We start from the raw sequence: 15,866 nt of genomic DNA on the forward strand, positions 1-15,866 counted from the left end.
CGTGCAGTACTACGGCAGATCATCGAGCCAGCTTAATTAATTATATATAGCAACGTCTAGCTTTGGAGCAGGAGTCATGCATGTGAGTATTGACGTTTGGATCTTAAGCAGAGAAGAGTAGTAGTGTTATATGTATTTACATTTTTATTTACAAAAAATGTGAAGACTCAATATTTTATCAGTTTTTTTTAAATTCAAAATTTTAAATTAATATTCAAAATTTTATAATTTTTAACATATCAATAACTAATATGTGGAGAGGTAAGTTTTTTATTAAATACAATTAGCGCATTTCTCAAGTTGAGAAATAATACATGCATGAGATGTATACCAAATTGTAACAATTCCTAAATTTAAACACGTATAATAGTATGATCAATATTATTTATGGTCATGATCAATAGTGATTTCTTGCAAACATATCATGTAATAGGTCTTTAATAATTCTCTGATATATGCACGTACGATAATTAGGAGTTTCCAAGACCATATATATATATATATATATATATATTCTTTATTAACTATATATATAGCTAAGGAAAAAGTTCGTTACAACCTAGGATTTTTGGTCATGTTTCATGTCGGAAAATGTTTCCCAATTAAGCAAAGAAAAGTTGCTTGATGAGTACTAGAAGTTGTCTGAGTAGAAATTCAAGCCGTTATGATTTGCAATTTCACTCAATTTGTTTAAAAATTATATGTAGAAATATTGTTATTTTCAGTCAATATTACCACTCTCTCTCTCTCTCTCTCTCTCTCTCTCTCTCTCTCTCTCTCTCTCTCTCTCTCTCTCTCTCTCTATATATATATATATATATATATATGTATATATATATATATATATTCTAATATTGGATAACAAGTAGTACTCGTATACATTTCAAAGGAGAAGTATCATGGAAGTATTAAATTGCAAATAAAATATTTAGTTATATAATAAATTATATATTAGAAAATGCTATTCATTCCTGCATCCTCATATAATTAGTTTAAAAAAAATACTATATATCCAACGCTCTTGTCAATTTTATTTCATTGTTTTGATCATGTGATATTGTACTATATATCCAACGCTCTTGTACACTCCACGACTGTATGTAACATTACTCTTATTTAAATCTTAACAAATGCCACATCAGCATAGACTACATAGTGAAATGAGAGTACTAGACTTTGCAATACAATACATGATTAATTATTAGTTCTTTTTTCGAATAAAATTGTACTGAAAGAATGATTATTAACGTGATGATGAGTTTGCGTGTATGTATAGAATTACTATATGATGATAGTTCTATATATAGGAGAAGAAAAAAGTAGCAAATGTCTTGAGGAATTCAAAAGGAAAAACAAAACAATATATATAGGACTAGTGCTGGATGTTGGGAAAAGTAGGAGTTTCCATCTTGAAAAAAAAACTTATAATGGCCACAGCAGACCACACTTTCTCTTTAATTAATTTGCCGTTTGCTGGCTCACACTCGTGCAACACTTTCTATCATTATAGTATCACATATCTGTCAAGTAGTGATGAATACAAGCCATATATAATTACTTGCAAGACTGCCCTCGATCCACCGCTGAAAATAATTAATTAAATTAAATTAAATTAAAAACTAATTCCTGATCTCCTCGTACTCGAAAGAATAGATCAAAAAGAATAATTAAGCAGATCATAAATATTATATGGGGAATCATAATATATATATATATATATGAGGAGATATTCATAAACACAATTTCATTCAATCTGCAGCCAAAAAAGAACAGTATGACAATGTTATACATATGGGTGAAATTCTTCAACTTCTTCATTTCCCTTTTTGTCATTACAAGCTGACAGTTCCTAGATTATTAAAAGTACAGAAAACGCAACATATTGTAATTTGATGATGATCAACAAATTAAGTCCTGATCATCATCATCATATACGTAGTACTGAAATCCAGCTAACTTCTCTGTGAGAAGAAATAAACATGCTGTCGTATCTACTTATAACTAAGATGATCATCAACAAGAGTGGAAGGACAAAGCACCGGGGAGATGGGAATGATGTTGGTGGTGATGGTGGTGATGATTCGGCTCTTTCTCGATCCGCCACCGGAGATGGAGGAAATCGTCCACCGAGCATGGAAGCCTAAGAGGGCCAGTGGTATGGTACCCATAAACTTCATGAGCTTTCTCCAGAAGCCTCTTGAATAAAGGATGGTAGAGATAAGATATGGGAATCACAAAACGTTGAAACTCTCCATCTTCATCTTCTAAGCCCACTCGAACTGCAAGCCATCCTTTCTTCACTTTCATCTTCTTGTCATCCGACATGATCTCTTAATGCAATTTCTTCGTGTAATTAAGGGTATAAATTGGAGTCTTTGACAGGAAGCTGATTGATGATCATCTAGGGCTTTGGAAGATGATCAGGCCAGTTTACTGATGTGAGGTACTAATCTTGTGGGGGATGCATAGGAATGAAGTCAAGGGGGGTTATATATAGGAGCAAGGATTCCAAAGGAGAGGTGGGTATTTGTACTCTATTTGTTTGATTTAATTCAAAATATAAAGCCAGCTAGCTAGTGTTTATGTGTCAGTTAGTCCTAAATATGGAATCATATTGAAAGCTTTTTTGTTGGAGGACCCTTTTCCATTGTACATGATCATGATTCCTTGCTAGCTGTGCCTACCCCTTTTACTTTGGAGGCCAGGTACCTGTCAGTGTGGGATATATGTGGGGACACAAACTTTCCTCCCTCTATAATATATATTTTTCCCTCTACATGATAATTATTGTGTATATTGAAACTAGAAATCCAAAGATTTCCTAATATTGCCCTTTTTGCATTTCTTTGTAAATTTATATATATTCATGATGTAAAAAGATATATATGACTATATAAGAGAATAATAAATAAAGAGATGGCTTTAATTTAATTGTATTTACAAACGAGATTACATTAATTAGTTATAAATATCAAATACAAAAACAACTGATTTCGATACGCGTTTTGAGACACAATACTATTCTCACAACCTTAAAGGTTGTTAAAAATATAATATAAATAATTAGTACTAACACTACTTATACTATGTTTCCTAAATTCTAGATTTTGAGTGCTGCCACCATCTAAAGTTATTAATTCATTATAAGATAATTGCTTATTTACGATCAGTTAATTACAGCTAGCGAAATGACTATTTATAATTAAAATTAGTTACGAATAGTCTTTTAGTTGCAATAAATTAGTCACAAAAATTTATTTTTCTTGTAGTGATTATTAGAAGGTTTTGGTAATTAGTAATTAATTTGGACTAATGGTGCAAAAAACTTGGATTTGCTTAATTTCTTGTATTAGTTTTTGGTTCAAAACACTAAGTTTTGGAGGGATTAATATAAATTATGAAGTACTGAATATCGATATTGGTTGAGACTAATGAATTATCGTGACAAAATACGCGCATCATGATGCTGTACTAAGAATATTCTCTTTGGTCCGTTACCAAATTGTATTTCTCTTTCCGCATCTGATATTGGAGATCAACAAGTTGCATGAGAGAAATATACTTTCTGCAGGACATGAGTACTACTGCTCAAGTGGGGATATTCTAAAAGGACCTCTAAATATTGATCCTTTAAAATCATGGCATATCTCATTCATGTATGGGCAAATGATCGTACTCATGCATGCTCGATCTCTCAATTCCAACTTTCTCTTTTTCTTTTCTCCGATCACTTTCTCTAGAAAAATGATCTCAACTTTCTCGATTCACTACAAGAAAAATAAATATTTATGACGAATTATTTGCGACAATAACGATTATTTATGATAAAAACAGACTTATTTTGACAGAAAATAGCTGATCATCAATAAACAGTTTTCTTGTAGTAATTATTTGACCTGTGATCAATTTTTTGCATGGTAATTAATCATGTATCGATCGGCCTCTAATTAATGGATCAAATTCATAAAAACAAAGAGAGCTAGCCGATCCAAACTCACTTGATCAAGAGAGAAAAAAGAAAAGAAACGCATGCACCCTCCTTATATATTATTATATATGTGCCCCGGCCGGCCTCTTGTTTGCCTTAAGAGGATTTCTCCCTCTCGCATGCATGCATGCATCCTCCTTCCTTTCCCATCCTCCTATTTCAATATACCTCTATTCTATATGTTTTTCTTTCTATAGTACTGCAGGATGTTAGAAGTTAGATAAGTCGCCGTTTACTCACAGTCACCACTACATTGCACGCACGCAGTACTCCCAACTAAACTCGATCGGCGTACGTCCAAGTTATTTGATCACCTAATGTCACTCTTCATGTAGTTATCATCTTTATTATAATGACATGAATCATTTTCTTGATTGTCTGATTAATAAAGAATCACCGAGACGGAACCAATTATATTTAACTCGTTAACTCTATTAATATTTCACGATTCGAGTTTTTTTTTTTTCTAGGACGATGCAACTTTTGTTGTGAATGTTAATGGGTCGAGTACGTACTCTGCATAGTCACAGCGATCTTTCTTATAATATGATATACGAGCTTGCTAGTTTAATGCAGCCATCAGCTTGATGGTTTTTTAAAAAGAAATGAGTGCACCATGACATGTTATTGCCTTTCAAAACAAATGCTAGTCATGGTTAAAAGGCAAAGTGCTCTATCAAGCGTACGATGGAAGTGCAAATGGAGTGTAGTCGTGGGGCACACGTACCTCTGCAGTACTCTTTAAAAAAATTACCTAAAAAGAAGAGATGTCCTCGGAATGATCTTAAGCGATGTGCCAAAGGGCATTTTGTACAAAAGTGGTACGTACTGCCATAAGCAAATAGTCAATTGGTATTGTAAGCTTAGTCATCATCCGTACCTATGTTCGGTGGTGCTAATTAATTAATTAATTAGCATTAATCCTTTTTATTTAGTCTATATATATATATATATATATATATGATGATGATGATACAGATCATACGTACTGACAAAGATCATCGGGCCGGTTCTGCGCCAGTACTACTACCTTTACTAAAAGACGCGCATGCAAATCATATTCTAAAGAGAGATCATTAATTGATAGCTACCTAGGTAGCTTCATCGACATATTATAATTTAAATAATTTTTCATATCAATTTTAAATTATAATATATTTTAATATGATCGAAAAAGATCATAAAATTCAAGATGATGAAGATGATCATGAATACATTACTAATTAGAGATGAGTCCCCCGGCCGGTCTACAAAACCCACCATGGCCTCGATCGATGGCATAATTAATTAAGGACTTTTCTCATCCATCTTTTTGCTCTGAAAATCATTCCATCTTATTGTAACATATATAATTAATGCTATGGCCATGATCATCTATTTGATAATTTAATAGTGTCTTAATTAGATACTGTTGAAGAATTTGTTTAATTTACAACATTATATATGGCGTAGTGCAGCTAGCTAGCAGGGTCGCTCTCAATTATATATATATGAGTAATTCTACATACAACTGTTAAGTATGTAAATATTACGTAATCGCTTTGAAAAAGAGTTGAATCTATTATTAAAAAATTAATTTTTTCATATAAGTCTAATATTTTATTCATTTTTTTCAAAACGATTACGCGACGATTGTATAATTCACAGTTGCAAATATATTTTCTATATATATATATATACATATACATATATACTGTACTAGCTGTATGCATGGATCCTAGCTATTTGGCAATAGATATTAATCTTAGTACTGGCCAAGAGATATTCCTTTCGTATTATATATTCCAGCTGCTGCCATGTGCTCGATCCCGTCCCCAAAACGTCCCTTTTGCAATATTAAGATTAATTCTGTCGTCAAACAATCAGAATTATCTCTTAATATTGCTCATCAAGAGTACTATATATTCATGAACTACAATCAAGGCAATATTGTCCCTAGCTAGCTAGCTAATTAAAGAGGACGAATACATGATGCTGGCCTGTTTTTATTTCTGATCAGCTTATATATACGTATATACTTAAGTACTACTACTTTTAATGGAAAGAAATTCATTAGTAAGAGATCCCAAACATATTATTAATATATACACACCGAGTGCGGATTTTCAGTTCAGTACTGTCGTAGTAGTACTTATTCTTTTCGGTCTGGTGAATTAGGGTTTCTGGTACGTACACTACTTATAATAATCATGATATTTTTAACAAAATAGGGATCGAGCGGTCCATATAATACACCGCGTATTCATGAAAGCTGGCCAAGTACCATTCTTTTTCATGATGATCATGATGAGCGAGCTGCAGGTAGTGATGATGATCATGAGGCCGGCCGATAGTTGATCTTTCAAAGTCAGGGAATAAAGATATATCAGTTGTTTTACGACTTTCAAACCGACCCACCTTGGCAAGCATGCATTGCAATCATATATAGGCATGTATACAGTAGTAGTACTACTTCTTCCAAATTCTAGAAGTGAAAGGACGTATATATATATATATATTTATATATATATATGAGCGAAGTCAAAAGGTGTCAACTTTGATGGCCCAAAACCAAAGGATATTATATATAATCTAGATGAAGTACATGATGATGATCATCGATCGATGCTTGGCATAGCAGGTACGTACATTATTAAGCAAGACAGTACCACTGAAAGATCAACTATATATCAGGCTATAAATTAGATCAGTCATCAGGGACGGCAGCAGATCAGAAAGGGACTGGACCGGAAATATCGTTGTTACGATTCTCACCTTTGGAAAAGGGAATCGAGGGCTCGAGAGGGTGTACGTACGTGTCCCTATCGTGCACAAGATTTGAGAGATTTTTCAAAGGTATAAAAGGGAATATTAATATTGGAGTTCAGTAACTAAAGTGGAGTGTATATATGGTGTGGCACTGGCATGCATGGGACCAAAACCTAGCGTGTCATGTCTGTACGAGTGTGTTGCTTTGTAAATTTTGTCCTTGTTTGTGAATTTAGAATGCTTGGCTCTCCTGCCATTGGCCGGTGGTGGCGCACTCAAGATCAAATCTCTCATCGATCCCCAACATAACATGCCACACCTATTTCTTCCACTCATCTCTCTATGTTTAATATTATCCACAAAATAATATCATCAATTTCTACTGGCCACCATCTTTTATATATAAGAATCTCTCTCTCTCTCTCTCTCTCTCTCTCTCTCTAAGCTCTCTCACTCACTCTCTCTCTCCCTATATATATATATAATACATATATATATATATATATGTACTGGGTTGTGGGTTTTGGTTGACTCCTTTTTTCACCAACTAAATTCAGGCGGTTCCGTTTGGAATTTGGATAGAATTGAGATTAATTCAGTTTAGTTTAATTTTAAACTGAATCTAAAATCCAAACACTCAACTCTTAAACTACACTAAACTCATCTCAACTCAAAACTTCTTTACACGTGAGACTCACAACCTATTTTAACCCAACACTTTTTTACACGCAGAACCTACAACTTTTTTGAACTTTCTATAAATAATACATATAAACTAATCTTAACATCAAAATACATCTAAACTCATTTTAGATGAGCCTACAAAAATCACTTCAACATATCAACTTACTATTATTCATAAAGAATCCAACTCATGTCAATTCAACTCAACATCCAAACGTGCCCTAATTTGGCCTTATTTGCGTTCAAAATTCACCTCAACCCATCTCATCTCATCATTATAATTTTTTCAAATTCTTACACAAAATATAATAGATAATTCAACTTTTTTAAATCTTAAAACAACTTTTTCAAATTCACATATAAAACATAATAAATAATTCAATTTTTATTCTACTATTCATAAACCATCTCAACTTATCTATAAATTCAGTTAACCACTCCTAAAGCATCTTATAGTATGAATTCATGATGAGCCGTTTACTTTTCTCATATTCGGTCGGTGCCAACCACAGTACATGTATCACTCTCTCCCTCGGACAGGGTTGGCCCGCTTCCCGCCCATCATTGCCATGATATATATCTTGATTGTCTGAATTTCTTTTCCTCGTCTATGATTCTATGCCATTGGAAAATGTCAGTCTTCTTTCCGAACGCAATATACATATATGCAGGCCGTGAGCAGTCTGCTGAGAATACTTCGAGATAATATTATGTTATTTTAACAAAAAATTTAAGAAAAAGAAAAATATGCGTACGTTGCACCAGGATCTTTGTATTTTGTACTCAAACTATCAAAACCGCGCGATATATTGTATCCTAGCTAAAAACTATTAATTACAAGCACACATTTTGCACCCTTCATTGGTCAAGATTCTATATATTGCATCGCCTATATATATTTCTTTGATGATTGCAATATTCATAATCCAATTTAGGCGAGTAAAATGTCAGTTTTTTTTTTTATTTGGTCCATATATGATCGATCAGCTTCAATAGTAATTTTAGTTTTTTCTTCGTTTCTCAATTTCTCTCTACCCACTGCCCGGTTTCCTTTTAAATTTTTCGGCGATAGTACCAAAGATGTTTCGATCTACTGCTTGCTGGCCATATTCGACCGCCATGCGACCCTTCCAACGAACTCCCCCAGTTGCCAATATGTCGGATGGTGGAAGAAATCTCTCCAAATGAGTGCCATGTGTGGCTCATGCACTGCTTAAAGTGCGTGTGGGCCTCATGCACCTTCGCACCATAGGTAGTTTCTTGCCACCACGCATGGCACCATCGGGGCTAGCAACTTTGGATCTTTCATATCTGTGTGCTTCTTTTTTCTCAGTATGGCGCGTGTCCCACACATACCACCACCGTCGGTGGTGGTCCTTTGCCGGTATATCAGGTCATCTTCAGGTTGTTATTCTCCTATATTCATGTTTTCCCTAACCAGCGATCAAGACGATGTGGTCATAATCATAGTCTCTTACAGTTAGACTAGATTAACCAAATACAGCGCACCCTTCTCGATTTTGGCTTTTAGTCATAGGTTTGTAATTTGTTTATCAGGTTATGTTAAAACCGCTTTAAAGCAACTTCTCCCTTTGGGAATGGGTTTGAGTCAATTTTTTGGCTTAATAACCCCTTTTTTTTTCGGTGCTACTTTTATTATATTTGGGATGATTGTTGAGTACTCTCATTCTATTGAATCTTGTAATCTTGTAACTTTTTAGTTTTTCTATGCAATACTTAACATGCTAAGAAAACAAAAAAAGCTTCGGTAGTAGTTTGAGGTACAAATTAAATAATAATTTATCTTAGGCTGCATGCACTAGCATATTGCAGTACGTACATGATGAATACCAAATTAAACTCACGACTTAATAATATTGATTTTTATTAATCAGAGCATTATACATTTAGCTCTGGTGATGAGGGTTTTATATATATCTAGTACGATTAGAAAATTCATGATATCGACCCATGTCATTAGTATTTTAGGCACTTTCTGAGGTTATCATGTCGCTCCACTATTATTATTGGACGGATTGTTCAATATTGTTTTTAATATATTTAAATATTTTTAAAAAATAAAAAATATATATTAATATATTTAAAATTATTTTCTTAATTATTAAATAAATAAAAAATTTAGACTAGCAATCAACTTGAATGATAAAACGAAGGAGATAAAGTAACTTTTCTCATATTTTAAATATTAGCATGAGGTCATTTATTTATTTTTGTGAATATATAGGCCATAATTTAATTATTATTATCTCTGATATTGCACTTCAGTACAAAGTAGTACTTAATTATTACTTGAAAGAAGAAGCATCAATCATTAATTAGAAAGAGTACTACTGGACCCACCCAACTAGCACGATATATAATTCAACCCAGTTCTCTATATAGATACGGCTGTGGCTGTCCTGTCCAGATGTCTCTCTCTCTCTCTCTGCGTCTCCGTGTGTGTGTGAGAATCATGCGTTAAGATTACGCTATAGTACTAATTACAATAAATGCTGCGGGAGGACGCGGAGGTTCAGTACTAGTGGTGTGGTCAAGTCTTTGGACTAATTAGAAGGAGATTTCCTACAGTTTCTCCACATTTAACGGATGACGATAAAACTTATAAATTCATTCTAAGTTAAAAGTATTAGGCTCCTATAGTTACTTTTTATCTATTTTTTATTATTATTTAATATATATATTTTTATTATTATTTACAAAATATTTAAAATTATCTCACTATCTAAACTCAACTTTAATCAATAATACGTAATCTTTTTATCATCATTACGTGAAAGAACAAGATTTCCTATGATCGATCTCTTTCCCATCCAAAAATAGTATGTAGATAGTGCAATCTGCAGCAAATAATTCAGGATTTACGACTTAATACACGAGTTTTTCTATAGTACATATATATACTACGTATATTAATTGGTATCATATTTTCCTCGCGTGTATTGTGTTTGTGTGATTTTGTTCATTAGTTATTATATCAAATTTTATTTTATAAAATAATAAAATGAAGAGTTGATGGATAATTTCGTGTCGATTATTAATTATCTTATATACAATGATGAATTAAGGTGACAAACATCTCAAGATTCTTAAGTACTATTGTCTCTTGGGCTTTGGAATACTATAAATTGCTGCATTTAAATTGCTGAAGAGTATTGTTATTTCTTTATTTTAAATCTTACCATCTCTACTTATAAATAATTGTTAATATGGCACTGAGTATTTGAGATTCTGTTTTTTCCCCAACTCAATAAGATTAGTCACCATGATCTCCCCTAAAAAGTTTTTAATTTAAAGTTAGAAGAGAAATGATTTATACAGTCTTAGAGTGTGTAAGTTTTGTATACTTTTTTTAAAAAAAGTAATGAAAATCTAAGATATACATGAAAAAATCAATATTTTTATGGTGAATTCCGCTTTCTTTAAAAAGATTGTGCATGATTTACATATTCTAAAATTATATATAACATTACTTCTCAAATAAATAGACCCATAATTGAGATTTGAGACTTTTGATATAAGTCTAAGGTTATCTGATAATAGACTATATTTGGATGTTGATATTATTTCAGATGATTTATAAATAATAAAAAAAATATATAATAATTTATTAATAATAATAAAATAATTCGAGACTACTTTACTTACCAATCATAGAGCTGACTCATCCGTATATTGGAGTCATGGACCATCCGAGTCCTATCCTGGATCTAAATCTACTGTCCACATGGTTTGGGCCTACAATTCCAGACTTCCAATTGGGCCGAATTTGGAGTCGGAACAAATCCACTCCGCATTTAACGAACGGGTACAGGAAGGGTAAATTCTAGAAATCAAACCAGAGGAGGATTCGACAACGACGACGCTGCACTGCAAATCCCTACCTCCGATACTCCTCCGGTACAGTCACTATCAGGCTCTCTCTCTCTCTCTCTCTCTCTAGAATATTTATATATGGTTTTCCGTGCTTGTGCATTCAGAAGTTAATTTTGTCTTTTAATTTTTTATATTATACGATACCACAGATCCTGTTCTTCTTGTTATTCTATATTTCAAAAGCCTAAGTGGTTTGGTTTGGTAAAGAAATTTTAATATTTTGATCATGTTGTAATATTTCGTGGTTATAGCTCTACAAATGGATGGGTTTTTCAGTAGAATTACATGGGAAAAAGAAATCTTTACTCACTCTCTGCTTCAGTTAGTCAAACTCGAGCGTCTTCTTCTTCCTTAACTTCTCTGCGCCCCTGGCATCTTGGCCTTATATCTTCTATGTGCTAGCTTTACAACCATTAGTCTCCATCCACAACTGCCTTATGCTGCTGTTGATACGGATTGATGATTTTCATCGCTTATTATTTTCCCAAACAATGCTCCTTAAGTAGCCTTTGGAATTTAAGCTCTCACACCTAACACACGATGTGTAGTGATTGTGAATCCGACATTGGAATTTTTTTTATATGATATAATAAGGAGAAAGCAAGAGCTTAATCTCTTAATGCAGTAAAAAGGAATCAATTTTCTGCTGAAAAACTGATATAGATTATCTGATGTAGATTAACAGCAAAATTAGCAAAGATAAACTTTTAGTTGGAAGTCAAAGTCACATGATTCTTGAGGCTTAAGGGAGAACTCACCTGAAATTTATGTTTTAAGCTCACCAAAGGGGCACAATAGGATTTATTTACGAGGGTCATTTGGTTTTGCTTTGCTGTCATTCTGGAGTTTTTTGGATTTAGTTGGAGTCTGTGGAGTTTTAGTTCTTAGATGTGCTATCTTGTTAGCCTTCAATTTTCTTTTAAACGTATTTTGCATACCTCTTGTGCAGTAGTATTACATTATTTTTTCAGTTTTAGTAAGCTACTCAAGGTTAATTTAATGGTCAAGTTATCCATTTTATTTTTTCTTTTTTGCAGCATATTGATTTCCAGCCATGTCTTGGTGCACAATTGAGTCTGATCCTGGTATGATTTTGAATAAGGCATTCTCTTCTCTCTCTCTCTCTATTTTAATATATTTTTCATGAAATTTTACTTTGTGAGATTCTTTTCAAATGAAATAAATTAGTGTAATGAATTGAAGTAGGCTTAATATATGTTGGAAATCGGATTTTTTTTTTTAAAGAGTATTTCCTTGCATTCCAGGTGTTTTTACGGAACTTATTCAGCAGATGCAAGTAAAAGGTGTGCAGGTAAGTGTTTCGGATATCTATGATATATTTGGTTATAGCTCAATCGTACTAATATGGGTTAAAGTCCTGCAAGCTCATCGTATTGAGTGCACAAATTGATTTTCTGATCGACTCCTGTTTTTGAGTAATATTTCATTGTATGCACTTTCCAAGAATGAAAAATTATACAGGCTATATGTGGCTTAAAACTTTGTATAAACCTGGCAGTAGATATTGAAATGAGTATTAATTGATTGAAAATTTTCGCATTGGGGGTGAGATCATGGGTGGAATTTAAAAGGCCTCGCCGGGCTATAGCTTGTACATATTGTTTCTTTTTCCTTTTATTATTAATTTTTCTGTCTATGAGGTGTCCAACAGTCCAAACCAAAAATTCAAACTGATTCTAGGCCATGCCAACAACTTACATACAACTGCCTTGTTGTGTCTTCTCAGGTGGAGGAGCTGTATTCTTTGGACCTTGATTCTCTGAATAATCTTAGGTTGGTTGTACTGTTTTTTAACTATCCCTTTGCTGCTTTTCTTTTGATCACTTTGCCGGCTCACATGTTTGCAGTAATATTTATTTTGCTCTTTATTTTGTGTTTTTTTCTTCTTTGAATTACAGGCCTGTATATGGGTTGATTTTTCTTTTCAAATGGCGTCCAGGGGAAAAGGATGACCGTGTTGTAATCAAGGATCCAAACCCTAACTTGTTCTTTGCCAGCCAGGTCAGTTACCCTGGGATTCAGTTTTGCCCACAATTTATTTGTCGCTTTACCTTATCTTTAAGTTTCTTTTGATTGCTCATAGGTGATCAATAATGCTTGTGCAACCCAAGCAATATTGTCTATCCTCATGAACTGTCTGGATATTGACATTGGCCCCGAGTTGTCAAAGTTGAAAGAATTCACCAAGACTTTTCCACCTGAACTCAAAGGTTTGGCAATCAATAATAGTGAAGCGATACGCACAGCCCACAATAGTTTTGCAAGGCCTGAGCCTTTTGTTCCAGAGGAGCAGAAGTCTGCAGGCAAAGATGATGATGTCTACCATTTTATAAGCTATTTACCTGTTGATGGGATTCTGTATGAACTGGATGGACTGAAGGAAGGACCCATCAGCCTTGGTCAGTGCTCTGGTGGGCAAGGTGACATGGATTGGCTGTCAATGGTGCAACCAGTGATCCAGGAACGCATTGAAAGGTATTCCCAAAATGAGATAAGGTTCAATCTAATGGCAGTCATCAAGAACAGGAAAGAGATGTATACTGCAGAACTGAAGGAGCTCCAAAAGAGGAGGGAGCGTATCTTGCAGCAACTGGCCGCCTTACAACCAGAGAGACTGGTGGGCAATAGTAATGTTGAAGCGCTAAACAAATCTCTCTCAGAAGTGAATGCTGGAATAGAAGCCGCTACCGAGAAGATCTTAGTGGAGGAGGAAAAGTACAAGAAATGGAGAACCGAAAATATCCGTAGAAAGCACAATTATATACCTTTTCTGTTCAACTTCCTCAAGATTCTTGCTGAAAAGAAGCAGTTGAAGCCCCTAATCGAGAAGGCGAAGCAGAAAACTAACAGCACTAGATGATTTCTTGTTAATTGTAACAACTGTGCTTGTATTTCGACTTTAACTACATCAGAGATTTTATTGTTATTGTTATTTTTTTTTTTTTCATGTCTTGAGACACATGAATTTCTTTTAAGGTATATCTGCTCCCATATTCACTTGCTTTCTTTTAGGTAAATGAAATATGCTGTTAAATTACATTGTTGACATTTTACACGCAAATAATATTCACCAGAAAAGGGGCTGTAGAGGTTTGTAACTCTGAAAGTTTTGACACAAAATATGAAATTTAAGAGCAGACCATGCATATTAGAGGTCCAAAGGTGTAGAGACCAATAAAAAAGATTGAACATAATGAGAAGACAATCTCGAGTGGAAGACTCTTATTCGAACAATTATGAGTAATGTTATACACTACATTATCAGTTTACTATGTAAGATGTGATACATTTATAATTATTGGATGATAAAGAATCATATAATGTGTTACATCTTATATAGTGAGATAAAAGTAAAACGGTAACGTAGTGTATAGAATTTTCTATTACCAAATGACTATTATGTATTTGCTGCTGAACTCCAATCCCGCAGCATAGGCTGGAAGAACATAAAACTCTAACAAAAAAGGATAACATAAAACTTTAGATAAAACACGACCTGTAAAAGAAATGTATCTGGTTGGTGGAGCCGGATTTTAGGAAGCTTTTGATAGAATGTATGGTTGGTGGAGGATGGCAAAGAGGGGCAAATATATGAGATTCAAGATCCTTCTAAAACAAAACAAGAAAATATTTTGAGAAAAACAAGTAAATACAGAAGCAATCGACGAGCCAACCCGTGGGCCGTTACCAATGAGAAGTGACAATATTAAAAAAGGATTAAAATGGTGGTAAAATGAACAGTCATGAGATTCATTGGCACTGGGGACGATATGTATGTGTCGATTGGATGCGACTTATTACTCTTCTATTATCTTTCTATCAGTTTTTTAAATTTTTTAAATTTTTTTAAAATTTTTTTTTACTTAATGGTTAAGTAAATGACTATTAGTGAAATTGTATATTTTTAAAAAAATTTCTTAATGATTAAAGATATTAAAAAAATACTTAAAGGAAAATAAAAATAAATACACTAAGAGTAGTAAAGTAATGGTAAAAAGATTGTAACTCTATCGTTATACTGTTGTTATTTGCCAAAGTATAAAAGGCGAAAAAAGATAAATTTATAATTATTTTATAATTTTATTTTAAGTGAACGATAATTATATAAAATATGAATTATAAAATAATTGTAAAAAATTGTATATATTATTATTATTATCGGGGCTAGCTCTTCCATCAGGTGATTTGGGCAATTGCCAATTAAAAAATTGCAATTGCAAAGTATAATTTTTTAAAAAGAAAAAATATCCAATTAAAAAATTAATTTACTTAATAGAGAACATCAAAAGTATCAAATAGATATTTTGTCATTATTAGTCTTAAAATTATTCCACATAATAATTATTTCAAGTACTCTTCTTTTAAGAATACACTTCTCTTTTATCATTATTAGTTTAATATATAATATAAAAATTATAAATAGCAAAATCTAATTTTGAGTGTTCATAAAAATTTTTTGTATGGTCATTTGAAGAGGCAGGGTCCACTTTTTTCCAAATGTATATGTTATTTATAGAACTTTATTGACAAT

The 15,866-nt window shown here is 33.0% G+C and overlaps 2 protein-coding genes across 2 annotated transcripts; one reads left to right on the plus strand and one right to left on the minus strand.

Moving 5' to 3' along the window:
* Positions 1-2,013: 2,013 nt before the first annotated feature.
* Positions 2,014-2,325, minus strand: LOC108981711 (auxin-induced protein 6B-like). The gene has a single exon (XM_018952962.1). The coding sequence runs from the start codon at positions 2,323-2,325 to the stop codon at positions 2,014-2,016; it is 312 nt and encodes a 103-aa protein (XP_018808507.1).
* An 8,923-nt stretch (positions 2,326-11,248) lies between these two features.
* On the plus strand, positions 11,249-14,340 carry LOC109004074 (ubiquitin carboxyl-terminal hydrolase 2). Its single transcript, XM_018982484.2, has 6 exons — positions 11,249-11,338; positions 12,352-12,399; positions 12,580-12,626; positions 13,062-13,108; positions 13,234-13,336; positions 13,419-14,340. Exons 2-6 carry the CDS (start codon positions 12,369-12,371, stop codon positions 14,193-14,195), a joined length of 1,005 nt encoding a protein of 334 aa, XP_018838029.1. The 5' UTR covers positions 11,249-11,338; positions 12,352-12,368; the 3' UTR covers positions 14,196-14,340.
* The last annotated feature ends 1,526 nt before the right edge of the window (positions 14,341-15,866 follow it).

The sequence above is a fragment of the Juglans regia genome, chromosome 10 (assembly GCF_001411555.2).
Source record: "Juglans regia cultivar Chandler chromosome 10, Walnut 2.0, whole genome shotgun sequence".
Lineage (NCBI taxonomy): Eukaryota > Viridiplantae > Streptophyta > Magnoliopsida > Fagales > Juglandaceae > Juglans > Juglans regia.

What these genes read in the sequence shown, in the direction of transcription:
- LOC108981711 (XM_018952962.1), bottom strand. Translation starts at nt 2,325, where the DNA reads ATGTCGGATGACAAGAAGATGAAAGTGAAGAAAGGATGGCTTGCAGTT.
- LOC109004074 (XM_018982484.2), top strand. Translation starts at nt 12,369, where the DNA reads ATGTCTTGGTGCACAATTGAGTCTGATCCTG. An exon ending in CACAATTGAGTCTGATCCTG is followed by an intron (nt 12,400 to 12,579) that starts GTATGATTTTGA and finishes CTTGCATTCCAG; the next exon opens with GTGTTTTTACGGAACTTATT. An exon ending in GATTCTCTGAATAATCTTAG is followed by an intron (nt 13,109 to 13,233) that starts GTTGGTTGTACT and finishes TTTGAATTACAG; the next exon opens with GCCTGTATATGGGTTGATTT.